General features: G+C 43.5%; 1 protein-coding gene across 3 annotated transcripts in view; it reads left to right on the top strand.

The window, feature by feature from the left end:
• Positions 1-1,712: 1,712 nt before the first annotated feature.
• Positions 1,713-27,073, top strand: part of fam20cb (FAM20C golgi associated secretory pathway kinase b) — a 48,245-nt gene continuing 22,884 nt past the window's right edge. The window contains exons 1-4 of one of the 3 annotated variants that reach the window (XM_056366095.1): positions 1,713-2,149; positions 2,298-3,315; positions 3,619-3,794; positions 7,857-7,935. In XM_056366095.1, coding sequence (XP_056222070.1) covers positions 2,804-3,315; positions 3,619-3,794; positions 7,857-7,935 — 767 coding nt within the window. In that variant the 5' untranslated portion in view covers positions 1,713-2,149; positions 2,298-2,803. Of the gene's footprint in view, positions 3,316-3,618; positions 3,795-7,856; positions 7,936-27,073 lie in introns of all 3 variants that reach the window. The other 2 variants (XM_056366094.1, XM_056366093.1) reach the window with 2 other exon arrangements.

Genomic DNA, 27,073 nt, shown 5'->3' with positions numbered 1-27,073 from the left:
TCCTCCTCCTCCTCCTCTTCTTCCTGATCCTGTCTGTGCAAGGTCTAGGTGCTTTTAACACTGTTGTCATACAGGATATTGGAGGATGTGTTTCTCAATCAGTTGCTTATGTCACAGATTGTAATCAAAAGGAAATCTGTCAGAGAGGCTTGCAGGCAAAAGGGGGAAATGTCACACAGGAAGTGTCAGAGTTTGGATCCTTGCGTCTGTGGATTTGTTGTTTTCTTGCGCCGTGCCTTTGTCATGATAGCTTGTATTTCTGCCCAGCAACAGAATGAGATTATTAATTTGGAGTTGCAAATTGTCATCTCACAACAGTCCGCTCCTATTACCACATCTGAAGTGCTAATGTCATTTGACAGCGGATAAAATGAGAGTAAAAAAAATAAAAAAAAATGTGTTGACATAACAGCCCGACGGCGAGAACGAGCGCAGGGAATCGAGCAGTCCTCAGCTACAATTGCACAAGACAGGCCTTGTGAGGAACCATTGACCCATCGACTGCTGAGATCCATGTCTGACTGACATCAATACACATTCATCTCTGCTTGTTTCACCTCAGGCTAGTAGGCCACAGGCTACAGCGGGCTGGCGTGAGATCTGGGGAGGCAACAAGCATCACTTTGTCTTCCACACTCGCGCTATCACTGACATCAAACACTAGAGGAGGCAATCTGATGGACCTTTTTTTGCTTTGTTGGGAATCGGTCACTGTTAAAAGGCCCCCGAAATGTCAATGGTCAGTGTGTCTTATGTTTGTAAACCCTCCATTACGCCGTAATTTAGGGGAAAAGATGACTACATCCTGTATGTCTGACACAAGGGACACAAGTTTAACACCTGACACTGGCTGTATCACCACAGACACACACACACACACACACAAACACACACACGCACTCGAACACACAATTTAAAGCCTGAGATTAGCAAAGTTCTCTACGCTGCTGTTGTTAATATCAACTTCTTTGAGACCATCTTAAACCATCTCCACTTCTCTCTTGTGGATGTGTTATGTTTAACACAACAGCCACCGCCATCTCCCTCCCTCCCTCCCTCCCTCCCTCTCTCTCTCTCTCTCTCTCTCTCTCTGGGCTCTTTTTAATTATAAACTAATCTAGGGAGGTAATCACGGACAGAGTGATCAGTTACTCATGTATATATGCCATACTAAGAAATGCAAGCAGTTTATTACCCTGAGCCTCCTGCCTATTTACAGCCACTGGGAAGCGTGGATGCAGCCACAACGCTGCTGCCAATTAGCCGTAAAAAAGAAACATTAGTCCACTGACTGCATATTGGAGAGAGCTGCTCTCCTGGTAATTTATCTGCTATATGTGCTTGATGTGGTTTATAGGTTAGAGGTCACAGAGCGGCAAAAAAAAGCATGGAGTCTGTTTAATTCCCTACAAGCGTGAGTCCGTTTTTTTTTTCTTCCCCCCTTTAGTGCTGAAAGGTGCTGTGTGGTTTTCATTTCATGCAGCCTTTAAACATTATTGAAGATGTGATTGCTGCTGAGTGGCAGCAGAGCAGGATGGAACTGGATCCTCAGACTGATGAGCGGTCTAATAGGCCTGTCTAATGTATCATCGATGGATTGACTCGTCCCGGAGGAGACATTTCAGAGGGATTCCAGCAGATGAATCCCCCCCCCCACCACCCCACCCCCCCAAAAAAGAGCTTTGCTGCTGCGTGTGAGCCACACTGAATATTGGCCAGTCGAAAGACGCCCTCTTCTTGCGCAGCCGGGATGTGCAGGGAGGATTTATTCCAAGAGGAATACAGACAAGCAGTTATATGCTTCACATGGTCGCAGTGACTCTCTCTGTCTCTCTCTCTCTCTCTCTCTCTCTCCCCCTCGCTCTCTCTTTCTCGCTCTCTCTCTCTCCTCTCAGCCAATCTGCGCACGGTGACGCTGCGCAAAGGCAGGATCTAGTCCTGGCTTCACCATCATATTTAACACACCCACCCAGATTCACACATGCTACAAGAGGTGCATTCTCTTATCCCGCTGCGCTCCCAGAGGCTGCCCGGCCCTGCGGGAGGATTCCTGTCTCCTGTTACCTGTGCAGTTTATTCCGATGGCTCGCCTCGGGTGGTTTTAGTCGGGACCAGATGTGACAGAATTACGCATCGCTGGATCGCTGAGGTGGATGTGAGCACACACGTCGACTACTTTTCGGGGACTTTCCCTTAAAAAAAAAAAAAAAACATTTAAATGTGAAGAGCTTTTTTTTCCGCTCCGACGTCCCAGCTGATCCTCGGCTGCTCTCTCTCTCTCTCTCCCCCTCTCACAGGATCGAGGCTGGACGGTTGAGACCGATGCGCGCACTCGGACCTCTTTGGACACACTCGTTTAATGGATCAGTTTCCCCGCGTGTCACAGCCTCTTTTGGATCCTACTCACTTGCCCGCTGTTCTGTAATCCTTCTGAAATATTTGGTGGTCGACGGGAGAGGGGGGGAAGCGGCAGCGTGAAGAGGATGTGGCTTGCGCAAATCGACCGCTGGTCTGAACCGACTCGACCTGTTTTACCTGGACACTTGCGGATGATTTTGCGCTTGTGAAATCTCGCCTGGACACCCCCGACACGAATAAAGCAGAAGTCTGATGTTGAAAATACAAAGGCTGAACACTGAATCCTTTACTCAAGACGGCAAGTGAAGATGGGTCATACGTGTTTAATGTATATTTCATTAGATTGGCGTCCAGTCTAATAAACATCATCAGCGATGTAGTCAGCTTGTTTATCTGCGTGCTGATCATTTGCAGTAAATACTCACATCTGCTCAAAAGGGAGACCATGAAGATGATCCTCCTGCGCAAATTCCGGGTTTTGATCCTTATGGTGTTCCTCATTGCATGTTCTATGCACATAATGATAGACTTGTTACCAAAGCTGGAGAGGCACGGCAACAGCGGCTGCTCCTGCTCCCACACGCCGAGCGAGGAGCCTCAGAGCTGGGGGAAGCAGGGCTGGCCTAACAAGCACACCCTGCGGATCCTCCAGGACTTCAGCAACGAGCCCAGCTCTAATGTCTCCTCGCACTCCCTGGAGAGGATCCCGGCTGCAGGCGACAAAACGCAGGCTGTCAGGAGGCTGGAGCACCACGGGCTGCGCGGTGACAGGAAGAGACAGTTCCTCCAAGACGCCGCGGTGACCAAACACATGCCGGTGAAGGGTTCAAGGTTGTTGGCTCTCTATGACCACCCCTTATATAAAAGATCCCCGCCACCTCTGACAGACGAGGACACGCTGTTCAACGTCAACACGGACATCAGATTTGACCCCAAAGCTGCAGAGGATCAGGCATGGTAAAGTGTTTTTTGCTCATACAGTCAGTTTTGAAAGCAAGCCTGAAGCGTTTCACAGTCAGCTCTAATGCAACAAAAGCCATGATTAAACATTTTATAATTTCTCTAAAGATCAAAACATCACATGAAAGGGCTTACAGTTTAATTCTGTGCAATCACATTAGTCTAATTCTGCATCTGTGCTCATGGGCTGTTGCACAACACGTCGCTGTACACAAAACCTGAAAATCCTCTCTTTCTCTCTCTCTCTCTCTCTCTCTCACATTCCCTCTCCCCTTTCTTCCTCTTCTTCCTCTCACCCAGGAATGCTGAAGGCAACATAGATGAGTTCAGCCCCACAGGGGAGCTGACGGCCGACTCCTACCCCAACTGGCTCCGCTTCCACATTGGGATTAATCGATACGAGCTGTACTCCAGACACAACCCGGTCATCGATGCTCTGCTGAAGGACCTGGTCACCCAGAGGATCACCAGTGTGGGTGAGTCATAAAAGGCAGCAGAGGGGGTGACTCAGTGGCGGCGGCAGCAGCAGCCAACAGGAGGGCTTCAGTGCACGGATGCAGGGTCAATATTACACTCTAACACACTTTGCACTTCTTTTTATCCTGCCACAAGTCAGGATGACAAACGTTTTTTGAGGTATGCGAAGGGTATAAAGTTGATCACATTTGTGGTTGTTTGACGTATGACACTCTCAGGACGTCAATGTTTATTACGGGTCACCGACATCATTGGTGACCCGTAATAAACAAGCCACTAGGGAGTCCGGTGTCTCGATCAAGGGCGCTTTGACGTGCCACTTGCCTGCAGATGGGTGCAGACTTTGGTCGTGCTCATGGATTGAACCTGCGCCAGTTTGACTGTCTAATCGCTGTGTGTCTGTGTGTGCTGTGGAGAGGTCAAAGTTCAGATTAAAGGGTCTCCTTGTATGAGAAATTGCAGCAGCAGGGTTTGCCAGTTTTGACAGATGCCAAAAAGACCAATCAGAGCTTCAAAAACTCACCCAAACGTCATAAAAGTAGCTTCATTTTTTATGTCTATATGGAAAAATACTTTCAGTATTATGTTTGTTTTAAGTCTGAAGTTGGTCGCAAACATCAGCCTTTAGACATCAGTAAACCTTTTACCTTAATAACAATGTATCACACTGATAATAGACATGATTAGGTTTGTCCTGCAGTGCTGAGAATGAGTTAGTTCTTCAGATTCTCCCTGATACAGAACGTTTTGTGCCTGAAAAGTGGACTGGACTTCTGTTTTTATAGTTTAATAAGGCAATCCCAAAACCCCTGTTACGGAAATAAAAATAAAAAAAATCTTTTTTTAACGTAAGAAGTCATCACTTGTAAGAAGAGACATAAGCTTTTACAAGGTTTCTATCACAGACTTTGTAGCGTAATAACTATTTAAATTGGGGGGAAAAAAAAAAAAAATCTGCCGTGTTGTAACCGAAAGGACATTTGGTTTTATTGGTTTTCAGTTACTGCGTATTGAGCTATTGAACTAGGTGCCAGTCTCACTCATAATAACTGGAGAGGAGGAGGTGCTGATTCTCTGGACTGGATCTGTAGGTTTTTGTTAGGCAGTCTAAACGGTTCAAAAGTTATCACAAGCTGCTCAATACTGATGTCACCTGCTCAAACACACAAGAAGTTGCCCAGTTGGGTGGAAAACAGCCCAATCTGGCAACACTGAGTGTCGGTCTAACAGTCAGCCAGAAGGGAATGTGCTCCTCCAACATGCAGGGACTGGGTATAGCGGTGAAGAGTGAGGGGAGGGGAGTGATAGACAAGTGTGCTCCTCGCTGCCACAGACACTGACGACATGAACACACTCTCTGAAACACAACACGCAAGTATGCAGGAAGATGGAAGTCAGCTGCGGGCTGTATGTACGACAGCGCTGAATCTGCACACAAGGAATAATCAAACAGCGAAGTCTTCTCATCGTGCCGTCCCCACAAAGCGTCACAGCAGAGAACGTCGAGCCTGAGAGAACACCTGGTCTTGATGCGGATCACACAGCTACTGTACGCTGCGGTTTGATTCAAATCAAACGCTGTGGCTTTTTTATTTATTTATTTATTTATTTATTTTGATTTGATTGACAAGCGCACGTTAAATCTAGCTTCCCACAGAAAGCCGCAAAGCCTTTGCTGCAAGTGCAGGTGGATGCCTGACAGAGGCGATAATCCATCCTGGGGCAGTTATATGGAATCTATTTCTGCTTTTTTTTCCCCTAGTTTTTCGGGGGGGGGGTTTGTCTTCCTTTTTGGCTCAGTCCAGCTCCCACATTCCAAGAGTGCTTGTCGACTCAAGGTCTCCCATCTCGCACTCGCTGTAAAAAGTGATTGCAGATTTCAGGTTTATCTGCCAAATGACAAAACTGTAACTGGCCTGTAGCAAAGATTAAATACTTATCTGGCAGTGGGATTAACTGTTTATAAAACTCACTCCTGTGCTGCCTGGTCACTGGAGTAAAAAAAAATTGTTTCTTCCTTTTCTGTCTTTCTGCTCAAGATGTTCTCTAATTTTCCCAGATTTTCTCCCTCTTGCTTTCTTGTCTTTCAGCCTGGGTGGATAGAGGAAGCAGTTCTCAGCGTCTCTAGCCAGCTAAATACATGGTGGCTCAATAATTACAGAGCCTTAACACAGGCCCGGGGCAGAATACCAATAAAGCCAACAGCAGTCGGTTATTATCTAAACTTAAGGGTAGGATTGCTTGGATGTATTATGCACTGCAACCTCTTTTGGGCAATGTTAATCAATCAGACACGGTGAACAAAAGCAGCAGATATGATAAGTGTTATTACAGATGATAGTAAAAGTCCTTAACGTTGATGGTTGCAGCGCAGGAGAGGCAAACAAACAAAGAGGTAAACATTTCTGCAGCATGTCTTGAGGAATACGGTTTGCTTACTGTGAGTGGAGCTTGAAATGAAACGTTATTTTCATGCTCCTTGTTTAGTCGCTCAGCATGCACGAGTTGACTAGCAATTACAGTGAGATTTGCCTTTATTTAAAGTGTCTCCAAACTTCCACATGAACACACACAACTTCACAGAGTAGCAGGTGAGGTCAGACAGGCATTGATCCTTCCACTTGTAATTTTTTTCTTTCTTCCTCTGTAAACATTTCGCTTGTCCGCATGATTCCCATATGTAGAAATAAATGAGAAAATTGATTGAGAAGGTTGTACTTTGGCAAAAGGCCACCAAAACACCATTTCCAATCGATCAGTGGAAGAAATAACAGACACAGTAGCAGCTCTGCTCTTTTCTTTTTTCTTTTTTTTGTTGTTGTGAATTTTCGAATTGTTTTAGCTCTGTGTAGTCCTCACCCCAGCACTGAGCTCAGTCCCACGAGGGCCTTTAGACTGCATTACAATGTTCACAAAGGGAGAAAACACGAAGGACAGAAGGATGAATAGAAACACAAAAAGAGAGAGAGAGAGAGAGAGAGAGAGAGACACAGAGCCTCCAGAGAATACACAGAGAGAGTAAACAACGGAGGAACAGAGAGCGTTGGGCGAGCACTGGCTGTCCTTCACCCTCTCTGTCTCTCCTCCCATCAAACAAACACTGTGACATCAGCAACTGGGTCTTTTTAGAGCGCAGACACACATACACATAGACACACAAACACACATCTACGCACATGTGCAGGCTTACATATGCACCGGTGCACTGCACTAACATGGCAGAGGAAATCGACGTGTCTTCAGGTGTGTCATGTCTCTAAAATAAAAATCAAGTCAAAATTACAGTAACATGAATATTAGTATAATATAAGTGGCATATAAACCCATCGTCAGTCTCTTACCTCTTATAGGCTACGACACTCGGATCAATCGATTTCAATGTGAAATAATTAGACACTTAAATTGATTAGTTCAACAGAAAATTGATTGACAACATTAATGTTCGATTAGCCCGATAGTTTAATTGTAGAATACTTGATAATTAACGTTAGGTTAATATGCAGAATAAGTTGTGCTTGTTTGTTGATGAAACTGTGGCGCCTCGTTAGCAGGTGTGTGACGTCGTTAGCGTGCTGCGAGTGAACAGATGAGCGAAAAGAATTTGGACTAGACTCTGATTCCAGCTGAAGACGCCGTCACAACAAATAGATGGAGCCACACTCACAATTAATCAATCAAGTCTTTAACCAGCGAGACGAAATGTCAAACGTGGTTCGTTTCCAGCTTGTCAGATGTTAAGATTTTGGAGGTTTTCTTTGTTTTAAATTATTGAACTGCTGGTTAGATAAAAATTAAAAATTAATTAGCTGACTATTATGAATTTCAAACGTCAGCTAAGCTAACTAGCTAATACCACTAGCTAATAACGAGCAAGTTAAACTGACCAGATTTTTGTGAGACTAAAACTAAACTCCAGTGGGTGAATTTTTACCAGAGCACATAAGACTGTAAGGCTACATTACCACGCCTCATTTCTTTGGTACAGCAGTGAAATATCTGAAGTTTTGTGCTAACAGTAAATGTATTGTTAATAACAGTGTTGTCTGTTTGACTCCCAACAGCAATGAAGTCTGGAGGCACTCAGCTGAAGCTCATCATGACCTTCCAGAACTACGGCCAGGCTCTGTTCAAACCTATGAAGTAAGTTATCTCGCTTTTCAGCAAAAACGCATTTTCATGCATCAAATGCGTTAAAGAATAGTTTCCTCCAGGCCTGCTGTTCCTCTGGTTAAACTGCCCTCTCATCTGGCCTGCTGTATCCGGCGGGGTGCTCTGTCTCAGGTCCACCCTCTTTTACGAAAAAGCAATCTCTTTCGTATCGTGTTAAACCTTGAGTGCCATTTCAGCATAAAACACCAACCATGCAGCTTTGTACCTCGACTGACTTCCTTTTCACATCCCACCACCTACTCATTCTCCTCACAGCATCAATCTCATTTCCTCATTCTCCTCTCTGGCTATATCAAATTGCTTTCATTTCAGCACAACCTTGATATTCGATTGAAGGCCGACATCATTCTGCTGTGTCAGAGCCAAATGTTGAATAGACATTTCACCTCACACGGCTTTCAGGTGACACATCACATCATTTAGCGGCCACGTCGGAGGTCCTCAGCCCTCGGGCAACATTGGCTGCGTCATTTTATGACTGATTCTTCTGATCAATTTTCGGTATTTTGATAACGTTAAACCTTCCGGTCGGCTAAATGTCACCATCTTCTTGTCACCGCTTGATTTAAAGAAGCAGACTCCTCATACTATGACTCGTGGTGGTTATAACCCAATGTGAGCCGAAGAACATTTGGTAACTTTAACCTTTTCAGACTATAAACTTCTGCTTGTATTGTTGCTGATGAATTTTTAAAGTGAATTAGTTAATTGTTTGTCACTGTGAGGGTTGACGTTTGTGGCTCTGAGTTAAATGCCTCAACATTTATTGTCTGGATTGACATGAAGTTTGATTCATGTCCCTTTCAGGATGACGCGGGGCTCTTCCAGCTCTCTATTGGTGTCACATATCTACTTCTGAATCCTATAACTGTGAGTTGTGATATGAGAACATCCAACCGGTGAATTAAAGCATATCATTAATGTCTCTCATAAAAAGGCTAGGAGTCACGATAAGCAACACTTTCTGTTCCTTTTCTGCCAAAGTAAGCTTACCTCTGCAAACCCCGTAACACACCTTGGCTTAATTTGTAGAGGAGATAAGTTTACCCAGTGGAAAAAAAGGACCCCACTGGAAGATACTGTGAAATATTTGATTAACTCACATTTTCTTTATCCACACTGTCATATTTAGAAGATAACGCATCCCTAATCCCTTCTCGATTGGTGGATTTAAATGTCATCCATCCTTTGTTATGGTGATTGTAATTTAATTGTGGGTTAATGGTTTTCTACACAGGCTGTTGTCTGGCCCCTGCATGTCAGCATGGAGAGCGGGGTTAAGCCTGTGGATGATAGGTAGCAAGGTTTTTCCGTGGGAAGGAAAAGCTATTCAGAGACTGTTGTAATTACTGTTTCAATCCTACCATACTAAGTCAGGCCAGATGCAACAAGCCTGAAATCATCCTGACAGTCCGGGAAGAGGAGAGATGAGAGCGAGGTGAGAGGGATGGGATGGGATGGGAGAGAGGAGAGGTGTGGAGTGCAACAGAGGAGGGAAGAGAGGTGAGGGGGCAAGGACTGGAGAAGATGGAGGGAGGAGGGGGGGGGTAGGGGTAAGGAAGAGAGACAGACGAGGAGATGCAGGCAGAGAGTGTTGTCAATACACGCACAGAGTCAAAATCCACAGATTATCTCGGTGTCTCGAATTTGAACCCAGACGGAAATGTGAAATGACATTTTCCAAGAAAAGCATGGGGTGATGGGGTTGGATGTAAATCTGTTGCTTGACAGTTGTGGTTGTCAGAGCCGCCGTGATGTTTGATAATCCTGAAAAACGGCAAGTGCGAAAGGGGTGGGGGGTTGGGTGGAGGGGGCTTTTTCATTCCCTCTTGCTTGAATGCACTTGACTTTAACAAAGTAGGGCAACCCATGCTGGCATGTGTGTGTGTGTGTGTGTGTGTGTGTGTGTGTGTGTGTGTGTGTGTGTGTGTGTGTGTGCTCATTTGGACTGCAATCAAGGTCTTGACAGATTTGCACAGTCATTCCTGCTATATAGATCATTTCCCGCGCAGAGATCACACATGCACACAAGCCAGCATCCACACACACACACACACACACACACACACACACACACACATGCACGCACACATCCACTTAACACCCAACATCATCTCTCCGTTCCCAAATCTGCTGGTGTGTTTCCACATGGTGCATCAAAGAGACAGAGGCTGAGAGATCAAAGCTTTCTCCGGCTGTGCTCTTCTGCTCGGCTCCTCTCAACTCTAATGCAAATGTGTGCCAGGCAATCAGGCAGCGAAGGCAGGCAGGCATGCGGTGTCTGGGTAACGATCGACCCTCCAACCATCCATATCTGCGGAAACCTGCACTCTCGTTCATCTGCTCTATCTGGTTATTGGCCCCTCTGTCTCTTTCTCATTCTTAGTATTCTCCATCATTCAACCTCCCTCTCTGCAACTCTGTTCTCTGTTTGTTTTTCTCTCCCACACGTTTTTTACTGGACGGCACAAATGCAGAAATCCATTAACAGGCTTGCGATATTGATTCTTTAGGTATTTTCTCTTCTTTTTTCTTTTCTTTTTTCCTCAGATAGAGAGAGAGAGAGAGAAGGCCAGTTGATACTGCGACTAGTGCCTGTGTTTTGTGGTGGCAGGGTTGCTCCTTATGTGTCTGTAAAGCAACACACAGCTTGGGATGATATCCCTGTTTATGTGACAGAGATTTAATCAGCCTCTGCTGTATTTAAACACCACAAAATGGCGTACAGTACCTGTCCACTATGGTGTAACACCGATGAATCAGCCCGTTGAACTGCCGTCTGCGGTACAGCTTTCCAGACATGGAATAAACCCAGTCTTAACTAGTCTAATCTAACTCAAGGATTGTTGTGCAACGTTTAAGACTACAGGCCTTGTGAGATCATGGGGTGCTGCTAAAAATCCCAGTTGAAGCCCAGCCCTGTGTTGCATAAGGAGACACATTGAAAACATTGTAACCTGAATAACAATAACACAGTTTGACACTCAGTTTGGTGACTAAGCTCAATTATCATCTTCGTCATCCTCTGCATCCTGTTATGCCTGTGGCCAGGACTGAAATAACCACAAATTGCGGCATTTCCATAATTTCTTCTTTTGTTCCCATAAACAAACGCTTTACGCCGTCAAGTTCGGAGTAAGTGGTTGGCTGAAATACTTTACTGAGCCCTGTACAGTAGTATGGAGAGGGAACATGCTTTTATTTGTCACAGAGTACCAAAAGTAAAAAGTTCTAACAATTTGAAAATGGCAAAATACAAAAACATTGGTAAGTCGAGTGCAGCATAAGTCTGAAATACAAGTGTGTAGCCCTGTAATCGCATCTGTGCGTGAGTGACTGACTGACTGAGTGATCGCATTTCCACCATTGGTCAGCACAATGCCACGTGACTGAGTCTGACAACAAAAACAGATAAAGGGTTGAAACTGTCTGACACTTAGTAGAATTACAGATGAGACACGTTGAGGTCAGTTGTTTACAGCAGGTTCCACGACTGTTTTCAACGACGTCCTCAATATTGCACATTGACCGTACGCGTTTCAGCCATAAACTAGGTTTTGACTTTGGCTTGCTTCTTCTTCTGCAAAACTTACTCACAGTTTTGTATGTTTTCAGCTTCCGTAAGTGAAGATGCAGCTTTCTGTTTAGAAACATATGTACATAAGTGACCGTGTCATCTGCATACATTTGGATATTAACATCTGGACAGATATGTGGTAGATTATTAGTATAGATACTAAAAAAATAGAAGGCCTGAAATACAAACTTGAGGCACATCGATAGAGTCGTCACAAAAAGCCTTTCCTTTTAATTCTTGTACTGTGTGCGCCAAGTAGAGCTTCCAGCTGTTTCTGTCAGGTTGTGTGTGCCCCCAGCAACCTCCACCAATCACAGGGATAAGGAAACTGCAATGTTGCCTGACAGGTGAAACTCTAGGGGGAAAAAAAGTCCCTCAAGGATTTCCCTGCTGCTAATGAAACTTAACATCGCTGTGAGTGCACAATGATTCCTTTTTTTATCTTCAGTCATGACTGAATGATTGGTTAACCAATTATGACCATTGTGGCCATCATCACTTGAGTTTGGTGCGGTTGCCCGTAGCCACACTCTGTAGCCCCGTAGAAAACAAGCTGTTCTCTTTGAAAAGGCACAGTCCCTTTGGGAGGAACCCTCCAGTAACAAAGCGTTTTGTACCTTCAAAAGCTTACCTTCAAGTTCAAATAATACATACACAATAATACAATACATGTAATGTGCCTTTTGCTGTCAGGGATGTCCATGTACCTTTTAGTGCAAATAAAAAGGTGTGCATGTAATACCTTAAGGACCACCAAGGACCTTTGTTACAAGTACCTTACAGAAAAAGACCTGCTGCTCGATATGTTTGAGTCCCGGCTGTAGCATTGTACAAGTGTCTTGGTAGTAAAAACAATTTTATTTTCTGTTTGTCTTTGTCTCTTCCTGCCTTTCCCTCCTTCTTTTTGTCTTTCTGCCACTGTGGCTTTGTGCTGGTGTGAAGTGGGGAATCATGATTCTAATATTTGTAGTGAAATTAGTGTCAGAGCAAACAAAGCTCCCCCCAGATGACGAGTGCGTATGACTGACGAAGGAAGGCGGGGGAAGGACTGATGATTGATATAATGATGGTCTTCCGTTTCTTCTTGCTTCCACTTAATTGTATTGCTTGTCAATCAGACGACTGTTGGCTCAGTCACATGCAAGTCAATCTGCGCATTCCCAAAGGAGATATCCGCTCTTTCCGCTGCCCCTTCCCCACTGAGCGATCTATATCGGTGCTGCGTCGGGTCCATGAGTAATTTCTGATTGACAGATTGGGGAGACAAGAGACGGGAGCCACATAATGTCACCTCGTTTGTGTCAATAACATATTGACAGAAGCACAAATAACAGCCTGGAGGAAATGTCTGTATTAAATGTGAAATATTAGCGGGGAATTGGCTGCACATAAGAGCTGATGTTGTATCATTAAGCTGCATCAGCCGTGGGAGGCAAAAGAATAAGATTGAGGGAGCTTTGTCTGAAGACAGGGTGGGCATGTCTTAACAAAAACCCTTATTATCCATGCTTAAAGCTGCCAAGATTTGGCTTTGAATGAGGCAAACACTAAACACTGCGAGACTGATAAAAAACTGGACAATCCAGCAATTGTTCCTGTATGGAGCCGAACAAAAGGCATGTCAAACAAACTAACTCCTCTGTGGACTCGCCTCTGTTTCCCCCATCATTTCTTATATATATATTATTCCAGTTTTGTTGGTTGTTTGTCAGCGCGTGTGCATGTGCGCTTGTTTACTGTGCGATATTGTATTCACAAGGTCTTCTGTGCCTGTGCTTTGACTTTGAGTCAGGAAATAAAGGGATGAACCGCCTCAGGACAAGTCATTCAGAGCACAGATGATGAGTGCAGCACTGTTTGGAAATAGAGGAAATTCACCGCGGCACAGTGGCAGAGCTGGGGGGTAGAAAAGCACCATGTTAACCCTCAAACTGCCAGCCCCACATGTCTGGAAATGGTGCAACACACACTTTGGCAGCTGAAATTAACTGTTATGTAAAGGATTTAAACACTATCACAAGAATAACTGGATAACTATGCGGTACATATAGTAATTATACCTTATAGTGTAAACGCTTGCGGCATACAATAGGAAGCACATCACTGAAATCCACACAGAATGTATTTGCATGCATTACATGCTTCAAGTGAAGGTTATATCTGATATAAGCAGTTTTAATACATGGTCTCATTACAATGACATGACATCCCTGTGTGCACAAATAAACATAATATTCAGGATGTAATAAAAAAAAAAAATGGGAACACATTAACTTCTAAGTATGTCAGCGTTTGTAGACATCTCCCAACTATCGCATTCAAGTTTCTCATAATCAGACTACGCGTCTACCTGGACTGTAAATGCAATACGTTGTGCACATGCTCCACACACAGGGATCGTGAATAATAGATTGAGAATATTATAATTGCTTCTAAAAGCACTGGCTGACCTCAGGAAATATCTCTGTTCTATTCACTTCTGCAGTAGCCCCAATAATTAATCTAAAATTACAACCGCTGTGAGATGTGCGATTTAGCAGCACTGCTGTCTGCTTAATGATTTGACTGTTTCCCCTGTGCTGTAATTGTTTCACCAGGGTATTATTGTCGGCCGTACAGTTTGTGCTGAAGCAGAAATTAAAGTGTTTACAGCAAAGGAAAATTTGTGTTCAAGTGCTCAGCTTAAGAGAAATACTCACACAAGCACACATACTCACACACACACTCACTTTTATCGGTTATCACATATACTGTAGATTAAATTTTATACGAGCTGAACATACATTTCAGTGAGCAGCGGAGAGATACATATGGAGCCCTCAGGCTTAGTAATCTGACCCGCTTACTGTCTTCTCTGCAGAGCCCGTGACACACTGCAGGCCACTGGTGCACGTGGATCATGTAGAGCACAGCTGCACTGTTTTCCCTTATATGTGTTAGCCTGCCTGTTCGTAGCACGTAGCGAGAGATAAAGACAAAAAAAAAATTGGTGAAATCACAGCCAAATGATACCAAACCTTTAATACTATTGGTGACGCCGGATACCAAGCTCATACACCTGTATTCATTCCTGGTGAATCGGCGCCAAGAGGAAAAGAGTGCACTAGCAGAGCAATGATGATAGGGTGACGCTGGAATGACTTCCTTGTCAGAAAAATGTCACAAAAATAGATGTAATCTACGAGACGTGGTTGAGTTTTACAAAGCTTCCCTTTAGCCAGATTCACATGTGAAATTGTTGTTATTAACACGGTTAAATCTGCTCTTTTTTTTATTTTCTTCAGTTTAAGCAGAAAGTAGTGAAACTGAAATGATCGATTCTAGTCAAGGTTGTCTGGCATCCAAAAAACGATGAGCCTTTTAGTCAAACAGAGGGTCAAAGCCCAAAACAAGGTTGTTTATGTTTACATCACCTTAGCTTACATCATTAGTTATTAAGACTTTTAAATTAAGACCTTGTGTGTACATGAGAAACAACAGAAAACGGCTGTAATCAAGAATAAAGGGTAAACTGGTTCACTGTGATAATAATCTCTTAATATGGCACAAAGGTTGTATGGACAATAAGCAGTGCAGACCAATGGCCCAACATACTATAGAAAAACATGCTATGAACAGAAGCTTATGCAACTAATCTATAGTCTAGTGGGGATAGAAGAAAAGAGCTGCACATGAGCAAGAAGCTCTCTGTAATAATCTGTTAATGTACTGTTGGCATTCTGCCATCCCCGGTAATCAGCCATCATGATTTATGTAGAATGTAGATATTAGTAAGCCAGTGATGTTTTCCCCACTAATATATTCTAACACACTGTGCCACTTTTAATCAATGTAGCTGATTAGCATAATCGGTAAGTTTGACATGTTTGTCTGCTGCTGCTTTTTCTCCAACACTTTTTTTTCTGCACTTTATAAAAACTCAACATCAGCATCCATTCATCTCACTACGTCCTCACTCTGCACCGCTGTCGCTGCAATTGAGATCTCAGTGTGTGCGAGTGTGTGTGTGTGTGTGTGTGTGTGTGTGTGTGTGTGTGTGTGTGTCTCAGTCTTACTGCTACCTCTGACGACTTGCGACATGCGGCGCTCCAAACTGTCACAGTATTCATACTGTAGTTGCCTAGGAGACAGAAAGTGGTCATATTTCTTGTCTTTGTGAGCTGATCTGTGTGTATTCGTGTGTGTGCGTGCCAGTGCATATGAGCGCCGCTCTGCAGTGATACTGTTACGGCAAATTCCCGCGCAGCCCATGCCCAGTTCCTTCCAGGAGCAGGAATGTCTTGACGATGTTATCAGTCAACTGCCCCCTTCAGGTAAATATTATTAGCTCTAATGTTGTGCTGAAGGAACGATAACACCATGTCGCAGCCAGCAGAAATGACAAGCCAGCATCCAATCTGCATATCAAAGCCTCGGCTAAATTCCTCTGCCATCTGTGTGTGTGCGTGCGTGTGTGTGTGTGTGTGTGTGCACATTTGTGTGTATGAGCCTGAGCAATTGCCAGAGCTGCACACACACACACACACACACACACACACACACTTGCACACACATGCATGCATTTTAAATGTGTGCTGTGCTGCCATTTCTCTGCAGTCTCAGAGGCAAGTTGTTCCTGGGCTGTCACAATCGCAGCTCATCCCAGATAAACTCATTCATTGTATCTTAGAAATGATAATAATAAAAAAAAAAAAAAAGAAGCTTAATTACTCACCCATAAACATTTCAGTAAATCTGATCCAGCTCCATGTTTCTGTGGAAATGTGGGCTTTGATACCATCTGTCATCTTGTCTCTTTGCTTTGAAGGAGCTGTCACTCAGAGGCACGCTTCACTCTCTGTCTCGACACAGTCCACCTCAACAGCTGATGTGACAATCGCAGCAGACATTGATTCATCTGGGCTGGGCCTGGCCCGCTGCTCTGCCATTCTTATTGAGGACCAGATGCTGGAAGCGGAGGCGCAGAGGGTGTTTCATGACTGGAAATGAGCCTTTTATGTCTTCCCAGAGTCGATGAAGAAAGGCAGAGTAGGACAGTGTCATGTGTCCTGTATTTGGTTTTACATACCGGAGCTAAGTGGAATCACCAGCACTTTTACACCCTCAGATTTCACTATGAATATTCATGGGGCTAAAAACGAGCGTCACAAAAAATATATGAAGCTTTTCGCGCTTGTAATTGTGTGATCACACCCTTCGCTGCCTTTTTTGGGGCCAATCCATGTTAACACTTTTTTATATGTGGTTCATTTACTCTCAGGATGCATGATACGAGCAAAGCAGGTCTTGTAAACAAAATTCACACTGACTCACAAGTTTAGTTTACTGGACAGAGTTTTGGAAACCTGTCATTTTATGAGGTTAGAGATTTTGGCAGCATGGTGAGTCAGAGTAAATCTAACTGCAGTCCCTTTAACTTTAGCCAAGAATCGTGGACTCATTTACTTTTTGTGCTGTTTATACCACTTTTAGAGCATGTGAAGAAATAACCAAGTCTTGACTGCAGTTTGTTTTGCTCGGCTGCCAGCTAGCAGATGTCAACATCTGTCTTCGTGTACCATTCAAACCTTGTGTTTTTGGGTTGTTTCCTGTAGTTGGCCTAGATGCATTCTTTCTCCTCTAAGAGACAGCACCATAATTCTCTTGGAAGAAGCATTTTCACCTGTCTTGGTTCGGTTATTTGATCCTGAATGTTCTGTCCATACGAACTTGTGTTTGATGAAACTGCTCCAAATAGATTCGGGGTGATTATAGGAAGGAGGAAGTGCTTTGATTCAGCAGTGAAGGAGAGATGTACGGGATGGGGCACCTACAAAAAAAACGTGAACCTAACGCTCTGTGCTTCAACGTTTTTTGATGTGAGAGCTGCGATGGCCTGGAGAAACAGCCGTGCTCTGTGGCTCATATAAAACTCACAGTATCTGTTATCCTGCCACAAGGAGACGTAGCTTTAGTTTTACAGAGGCATCAAGTGTTTTATAGTGCGGTGGAGCTTCAGTCTGGTCTGCAGAGCTTAAGGTTTCTCCTGTGATCTTCCTCCTTTCTTTCTGTCTTCACCTTCACTCACCATTAAAGCTTCCCGTGTCTTCTTACTGTCCCGGCGGCAGAAACTGATCCCTTTTTATAAGCTGTAGTTAGTGTCAGGGAAAACACCTTAGGGGGATCATTAGCCTGTAATGAAGCAGGAGGTAAAACACCATGTTCACCCATCGCTCTCCAACATTCCTGATTGTCAGGTTTAATTATAGCACTGCAAGGTTATGGGCGTTTTTTTTTTTTTTACTGCATTTATCTCATTTCTTCAACTCGCCCTCCACCTCTCCCTTTCAGCAGATGGACACTTGGTCTAATTAGGCTTTCTCTTCCCCGCTGAAGAGTCGCCCTCTCAGGGAGGCATTCAGGAACGTGGCATTATGAGGGCATGTTGTGATACGTAATTAGCAAACAGCAGAGCGGCGACTAAGGTTACGATGGGAAAGCGGTTGTGTGAACCACAGCTGTCAGCACTCTGGTTATGGTATAGATGCAGATTAAACAACATCTGCTCCACACTGCTGCGTACTGTATGAGCTTGATTAAAGTAGCTCTTACAATTCAATGCTGGGGCTGTGCTATCCATCAAGCCTCACCAGTGACGTCCTCTTCACAGATAAAGGAGGAGGTTGGATAGTCAAAACAAGTGATGCAACCAACCTCAGATGGGAAGATTTAAAAAGTGGCCCAAGTCTCAACATGAATTACTGCCTCGCGTGAAACAGGACGGAAAAATGTTGGCTGTGCTGTACCAGAGTCGGTCTCTCCACTCAAACAGCGGCGGTTGTCTTAGAAATTAACATAATTTAAAAGTAGTGTCGGCATGTAATTTGTTTCACCTGGGCTGTGCTGCTTAAGTGGCACAATAATATACCCAGACTGAGTTACCTATATTTTATTGGCGTACTTTAATTTTAACTGTGCATAACAATTCGGTTTTCATTACAGTTTATAGTTGCTTTATTGGCACCAAATGCACATGTACTCGCGGCTGAAACAAAAACATTACATAACAGATTATACATTGACTCAAATAGCACCATTATGGAATGTGACGAAAATGGCAATAAATGCAGTGATTATAGCCTATTGTTGGAGCCAGTTATTAAATAAATTGACTCCTGCAGAAGATAAAAATGTGCATATTTCTTCTTAATGAATGCCTTGTTTGTTCGACATAGTATCGGGGTGCCAGGAAAGATTATTACTAAGATACTTTATATTTGCTCAGACTGTTATTAAAGTGGTTTAAACTGATGTTTGGCCAGCACAACAAGCTGTGAACACAACATATATATACTGTATATATACAGCGGGTAGGGCTGACATGTGGCTTAATTAGATATCTGATGAATCTAAGTCCAAACTCCTGAGAGAATTATCTGCCTCTTTAGCTGCTAAATGTTCCACTGTGTTCACCAGCCAGTTGCTAATTTTGTGTTTCTACTTCTTAGTATGCCGTAGCTTTTTAGAGCTTTTTGCTGAAATCAGCTGCTGCTGGAAATTAGGCTGATGAGAGCTATAAAAGAGAATCACAGCAGTAAATCTGCCACAAAACCAAAACAATGAGCTCAGAGACACTAAAAAGCTCAGTGGAGTTAAAGAGGACCTGCGTAGATAATTCTTGGTTTGTTAAAATAAGCGACACCTTTCACATTATTATTCATTTATTTCACATTATTTAACCTATTGTTATTACAAAACAATGGATTAGTGCAGCTTTAAATATTCCTCAATTAATCCTGCAGTGTAATTATAATTTCCTCATCATTTATACTAAAATATTGTCACTTAAATGACATTTAAAATATTCCATTTCAACAGGAATGCCAGTCGCATCTTTAAAAAAAAAAAACAGCAACACAAAACGACAGTAAGATTATTTGAATGTTTTTTTGAGTGTTTTGGCCCAAACCATCTCCCCACTCCTACAGATTATTAATGTCAGTGGGGTGTGGATAAAGAAAGGATAAAGAAAAGACCATACGGTCGGGCTCACCAAGGGATTATGATTTGTTGTTGTTTGCAAAAAAAAAAAAAAAAAAGAGAGAGGGAGGAAAAGTGACTTCAGCATTGTTGGGAACGGCGAGGAGAAAGCAGCTTGGCAAAATGGCACGGATTAGTGTGCAGGGAGAGAGAGCACTTTCCTACCAACTGTGATGCTGTGGTGTGTGTTCAGTTAACTCAGCGCAGGGTAGGAGAGGGAGAGAGAGAGAGGGAGAGGGAGGGGAAGAGAGGGAGCATTTATGGTGTTTGTCCAGGGCTTATTCAAATATGAGCTTTGGAGTCTCAGTTCTTGTCCAAGCACGAGCTAACTTCAGAGGGGGCGTGGCTGTCTCATCATTCAAAGTAATGATCCGGTAAAATCATAGCCTAGAGTCTAATACACCTCTAATTCCACATGTCCTCCCCTAATTCAGTGTTCATGAACAACTCAAGCAGGCAGACCGCTTAAATATGCAGCACTCACTACCCAAAACACTCCCTCTCCTAAATATAAGAGTACAACTCATAATTTATTAGACAGACTGAAGAGGGGCTTTCACATCTGTCATACCATGTAAGGAAACATTTGAAGCAGTTTGTTTGAGCTCTCAGTGAATATTCACTGTGTTATTCTGCAGCGCCGTAATGGAGGAGCTACAGTTAAGTGCAACAGACTTAAGAAAACGCTGCGTATTAAATATGCAAATTTACACAGATCATCCCCCCCCCCCATGTTTTATTTTTACTTTTTGATTTAAATCTGTGTGCATCTGTTATGGTGTGTGCATCATTAGTAACTGTTGCTAGATGCATTTCAAGCCAGTTTTTCTCTCAAGGCAGAAGAGAAACTGGCATGTAGCAGTAGGATTTAATGCTTAGTTCTCTTGTCGGAAAACACGTGACAACACACGAGCAACTAGGCGACAGTTTGTGCCTCGCTGGCCAGTTGGCCGCTGCACTTTTCTCCCTCTTTACTTGCACAGTGTCTTTGCTAATGTGGTAGATACATTAAACTGCATGCCACTGATACTTTCTGCTTGCAGACCTGAAAAAAAAAACGATGAGCAGGAATAGATTTTACAATCTGTGTTCCTCGAACACCGATTTCCCCTCCATTATGTTTAAAGGATAGCTTCATATTTTTTCGATTCTGTCTTTGAAAGAAACAACACTCACATGCCCTCATGTACACTGAGACAGGTTTTCAGTCACTGTAATCATTCCTCCTGTCCATGCAGATCATGAAGAGATCTCTTGATATCTTTGGTGTGGTGTATCTGCGGGTAGGATCCTGTATATCCCACAGTCAAACGCCACCATCAGCTCATTCACTCAGCACCTTTTCCGTCACCCTTTGCTTCTCACTCTTACTTTTTTTTTAATCTTGCTTTTTACTGTTTCATTTCCTCATTCACCTCTCAGCTTCTTTTCTGACCCTCTCTAGGCCATTTCCTGTTTTTCTCTGTCCCTTTTCTTCTCCCCCTGTCACTCCTTTTCAACGTCACTCCTTTTTCCTCCAGCCACACCTCTCAATCTCTGGTCTTGGGAGAATAGAAAGCGAGAGGAGAGCGCTGCTCTCACTCGCTCCAACAACACCTTCATCCTCTCATTTTCTCCTGATATGATGTGAGGGATTCAACTGGGAGAAACAGGGTCACGGTACAGGACACTCCCCCTCTCTCCAGTGAGTTTCTCTCTTCCACTTACTCCCGCAGATCTCACATCCCTGGAAAATCTGAATCTGTCATTTATTGTTCCTCCTCTGGCAAAACTTGTTTTTCCCTGCTCATAAAGCCTCCCAGACAGTCCTTATAAATACTTAACAAGGTCAGTTTTGTATTGTTCTTTCCTGCAGCGTCCGTCCATTCGGCTTCCGCCCGTATTTGAGAAGTTATAATGGTGGTGCAATAAAAAAGAGGTTTGGTTCCTCTGAGGTCGGAGGAGTAAGATGCGCCCTTTCGCTTTATTTACTGGTCTTACATAACAGAAGAACTGACTCACGGTGTTAGTGAGATCTGATCAAGTATGCTGCTTGTATATTTTCTAGTTAAATTTCCTGGATACCTTCTGCATTCCATCTGATTTGTTTGTTTCTGTGTGTCATTCCTCTTTCTCTCTTTCCAGCTTGTTTCTACCTCTCTCCATCTCGCTCTCTTGTTTTTCACAGAGTATTTTTGCAGCAGCTCCAGTGAGGAGCTTTGCCTTCCTCCCTCTGTGTCCTTGCACTACTAGTTCCATGGCTACAGGGTTTCCCTATGTGTATTTATAGTGTATTTATAGGCGCTGAGCCCTGTTTTCTATCTGCTTATCAACAGCCACTGTGTACCCCACCCACCAATTTACCAGACACAGCCCTGGGATTTCAGGACACCACAGGCCCCGGCTGCAGTCACTCACAGCTCACCAGACCTTGATGCCTGTCCGCCCCCTCTCTCATCTGCTGCTTTTTACAAAAGGCTTACCAAGTCCCTTGATTTGTGTCCTGCTGATACATGTTTTGTTTTTTTTTTCTCACCACCCAGTTTTTATTATTGCTCTTTCTTTTACCATCACTCTGTGCTAACCCACTTTTTGGGGTTTCTCTCTCTCGTTCAGTCGGCGTTCTCACAAAGGGTTCGTAGCTGCGAGACTCGAGAGTCCCTCGCTGCCACTCAGTGGTTTTCTCCAGTAACAACAGAAGAATACCTGCTTATACACTCCTCGCCCCTGCTCCTGTCATGTGTGTATTACTTTAGCTGTGAGGTGTGATCTGTAATCCGCAGAGATCTGTGTGTCAGACATGCTAGTTGGTTGCCATGTTGCCAAATCACATCTGTGCACAATGTCTGTGTTCCTGCTTTTGTAATAGCATTTGAGTCTAGACTGGAGACACACAGACATGCGCAAGTTGGATCCTGTTACAGTAGCATGCCACCGCCTTCTTAGACATGCGGCAAACAGTATAATTAGACTAATTGTCTCAGCAATAAATTTCATTCCAGACATGAAAGAATTTTTTGGGGGGGTGGGGGGGGGTTAAATTACTAATTGTTCACATAGTTTGCAACCAATGCTCAGAGCGCCGGGACAAGACATAGGTTTAATGCCATAGACTGGCACAGTGGTAATTTAAAGCTAGAATTGATCAAAGAAACTTACAAGTTGAGGCAAAGTTAAATGAAATTAAGCACTGCAGCCACAGGATTAAAAAAAAAAAAAAAAAGAAAACCCACCTTGATTTGTTTGTAGTGTGCTGTATGACTCAGAGATGGAAAGACAGAGAGAAAGAGAGAGAGAGAGAGAGTGAGTGGGAGGCAGACAGGATGAAGCGCTGCCTGGCAGAATGAGCCACTTGAACTGGATTTAATGGAACGTTGCTAACGGATATATGAATGGTTTATCTTCTCATGTCTAATTCAGTCTTCTTTGTCAGACATTATGAATGAGGCGAGGCACTACAGGTGAATACGGAGAAAAGAAAAACCCTTTCATCCCATACTAATGACATTTTATAAGTTAAATATAGTTACATACTTGACATATTATTATAATCCCATAATCAGGTTAGTGAATACTTCATTAAAAATGCATGCATTTGTACTTGTGAGTGCATTTTTCTATTTCATTTTGATAGCAAAACAAGTATATCACAATACAAGGGTATTTGTGATAATATCAATGATGTCTATAATGATGCAGCAGGTGTTACACCAAACAAAGCAAAGGAATTGGCTTTCTTGCTGAGAGTTAGACGAGAAGATCAATACCACTTTCATAACTGTTTACTAAAGTTCAAGCTACAGCCAGGACACAATTAGCTTAGCCTAGCATAAATTGGCAGGGGGAAACAGCTAGCCTGGCCATAACAGTAAACTGTGATTTCAGGGGAGCTACTCGGTGTAACTGGTAGTTAGTAAGCTGCAGAAGTGTTGATAGGGGTATTTTCTTTCACCTTTTTATCCTACTTTGAGCTAATGCTTGCTGTTTCCCCCTGCTGCTTGTCTTTATGCTAAGCTAAACTAACCGTCTCGTGGCTAGCTTGTAGCGTCTCCTGGCTTCATCATTAGCATGCAGATGTGAGAGTGGTATCAATGTCCTCATCGAACTCTATATCAAACTATTGCTAACTAACTAAGTTTTTGATGAATTTTTATACCCTTTTTCATTTTTTAAATTTTATTTTACACGTGGTGTTTTACATTTATCATCCATGATAGAAATGTGTGAGGAGAAGATTATTTAACATCCGTCTCTGGTTCTAAACTTGGTCTCCAGCGTTAAAAAGCAGTCAGCTGTGGTCTAAGATGGCCTGATGCACTGCATTAAACATTTCCAACTTACTTTTTGCTGATTAAAAGATAGCAACCTTTGTCTCTAAATTATCTCAATTAACAAATCACTACTCTTACCATCTCCAGCATCTTAGTGATTTTTTTTTTTCTCTCTTTCTTTCAAGTCCAAAGCCACAGGAAATGAGGAAAATCCATTAGCTGGGTGGTTTGAGCTGCTTTTTTCCCCCCACTCTGTACTTCAGTCCAGTGGAAACGTAGTCCTGCCCCGTGGGCCTGCATGACAGAGGGCAGAGGAAATGGCCAGGCATTAACGGCAGCTTTGATTACTCTCCTGTCACTAATGTAGCCAACATGAAAGACAAGAAGAGGAGAGGGATGACTTCAGCCTCAATCAGAGGCAATCTGATGGCATCTACATGTAGCCAGGCCATACTTACTGTGCCATTTGGAGAACACACAAAGGCCCTGGGGGGCTATATTATTCAGTCTCCACATACCTCCAAGAACACAACTCTCATTCGTGTATCTGTTAATGATAAGTTACTAGATTGGATACAGCATCTTCGCTCTCATCTCTGTCCTTCCTCTGCCCTTTAAAGCCGAAGCGGGTTGCTTTTAAGAGTGAAGCTGGTACTTTTTGGATTAGAGAATTGCACCAAAAAGCGTTTTAGTCACATTAAAATTGGTTCCTCAAGGCTGGACTATTAGCCTGGGTAAACCCAAACTAGCAACGCTATCTTATAACTCAACCTCCTCAAATGTCACCATCCGCTGCTTTTTTCTTGGTCTCACAATTGCAGTAGATTGAATATTTTGGACAGTTAGTTGGACAAAAAAAAGGACGTTTTATGACACCACCTTGTTAGTTTCAGCCCTACACGAACACCATGTCATGAATGGGTAAGAATTGTCATTTCTTTGTTTCAGTTTGAGATGTAATTGATCAACTCGACAACAGTGGTGCTTTAGCTCTGCCCACTGATGCTAATCTCAGCCACTGAGATTAGATTTGCCTTCATAGAGGCTCTGGCCCCTTTGAAACGTCTGGATAACTACGTTTCCAATATGCACGTCCCCAAGGGCAATGGTGTGTCATATAGAACCTGATCATGTGCTCAAAGTGCAGACATGTCGTTATCCATCCAGTTCAGAGCTGGAGTCTGTGGCCAATGGAGCTATTTGTTTGTCAACCTGAGTAATGTAAGAGCGGTATAGCAGTCTGTACGTGGACTGTAGTGCTAAATGATTCAACTTAAAGGAAAATGACTAATCATTTCAGTCAGTCCAATTCAGAGAGAAAAAAATAATAATTTGCGTGTGAAAATGTACCCGTCATATCAGTTGCAAAACCCCCCCCCCCTTTAATTGAGATGCTGTAATTTTCTTTATTTGCCTAAATTATTGATGCTTGCGGGGAATCTTCTCAGCACACAGGCTGATGAATGAAAACTCCAGAGTAAAAAACACAATAATGTCTAATAAATCGCAGCAAGCAGGATCTTTGCAGGGAGGAAGCCGGTCTCGGCAAAGATGTCCGGACCTGCTGCGAAGAGAATTTTTCCCATATGAGATTGACTTTAATTTCTGTGCCAGCAGTCATTTTGTGACGAGCAGTTTTCGTGAGCTCCCATTTCACACTCAAATGATAATAACATATAAGTGATTTTTTTTTTTTTTCACCTGCAATCGCTTCTTAATTAGATTTTTTAATAATGAGACTTCTTTCTCGGTCTTCTGAATCAAAACACATTTAAGAAACAGATGTTATTTTAGCCGCGCACGCTCGGTGAATGCATTTTAAATGACCTCAAGAAGTCCATGACAAAGTTAATAACGTGAGACAGGACACCAGTGCATTATAAACTATTAAACAACCCCAGTGTGAGGTTCTGTGCCGTGTGCCGCTGCTGATCAGCCATGTCCAACTGTTTCTAGATAGTCAGCCTGCTCTGGCCTCAACCTTCCCTCCTGGGGGGAACACACACACACACACACTCTTCACTCGAATCACTGTACACTTTACAGCATTAAGACGTGTGTGTGTGTGTGTGTGTGTGTGGAAGACAGCTGGTAGTCAGTGTATGTGTGTTTGAAATTCTACTTTTCCACCTGCTCACTCAGCATCAAACCTCACTGGAGAGAGAATTGCCTGCAGTTCACATCTCCCTCGCTCGCTCTCTCTCTCTCTTTCTGTCTCTTGCCTGCTCTCCAATCACAGATGCGGATGTGACTCCCTTGGGTGCTCTTACTCTGTGCCTGGGAGTTCATTTAGTGTCAACCATGGCCTTATTGACTGGAGTCTGCACAATGGCTACAACATATGTCCACAAGACTGTCGCCTCGTCTTGGAAATGAAACGGCTCTCAACAGAAACATGGCAGCCATTCTCTTCTCCTTTCATTCGCTCCTCATAATTCTATTAGCGAGTCCTATTCAGGAACGGCCTGATAAGTCCGCGGCACAATGAGCGGCGCGATGGAGAGGTTCTTCTGGGGTTTGGATGGCGCTGGCCTGTATGGTGTTCCATAGAGCCTCGGCTTTGTTCTCGGTAGTGTAGCTTCTCGCACTGACTGCTGCTGGTACAGTAAGCTGCGGCCTATCAGCTCTGATAGGAGCTCGCTGAGCTTAGGAAAAGGCCTGTGTCTTTCATGCTCTATTTCTGATGCTACAAATGGCACGATAAAGCATCTTGTGTGTGTGTGTGTGTGTGTGTGTATATGTGTTTGTGTGTGTGTCACTAAAATGCACTTGCGTACACTTAAGTGAGCAAACCTAAAGACATATATGCAAATGCAACAGCATGCTCATACATTTGCACACATGTACATTCGGTGACACACTTAGCCACACGACTCGTCTCTGCTGCCTCAGGGAATACGTGCGTGTGTGTGTGTGTGTGTGTGTGTGTGTGTGTGTGTGTGTGAGTGTGTGACTGGGCCACTCTCTCAAAGGAAGATTAATAATGCCCAGGCCTGTCTGCACTGTGTGTTTGTGCCGTTAAGCTGTGTCAAACAGAGAGATAATCTGGAATGAACAGTCTCTGGCATAAAGATATTCTATTACTGCCCAACTTTCACTCTTGTGATGCAATGCGGTGACAAACGCAGCCAATAGGTGACTGCTCTCCTGAGGCTCCGGTGAGGAGAGCCAGGCCTGTTCACGAACAGTAAAGAAACTAAAACGAAGAGAGACTGATGCATTGAAGGTTTGATTGATGGATTTAATGTCAAAGAAAAAGAGA

Source organism: Seriola aureovittata, chromosome 21 (genome assembly GCF_021018895.1).
Source record: "Seriola aureovittata isolate HTS-2021-v1 ecotype China chromosome 21, ASM2101889v1, whole genome shotgun sequence".
NCBI classification, from domain to species: domain Eukaryota; kingdom Metazoa; phylum Chordata; class Actinopteri; order Carangiformes; family Carangidae; genus Seriola; species Seriola aureovittata.
The sequence above is the reverse complement of the archived record's forward strand: the minus strand, read 5'-3'. Positions and strand labels throughout refer to the sequence as shown.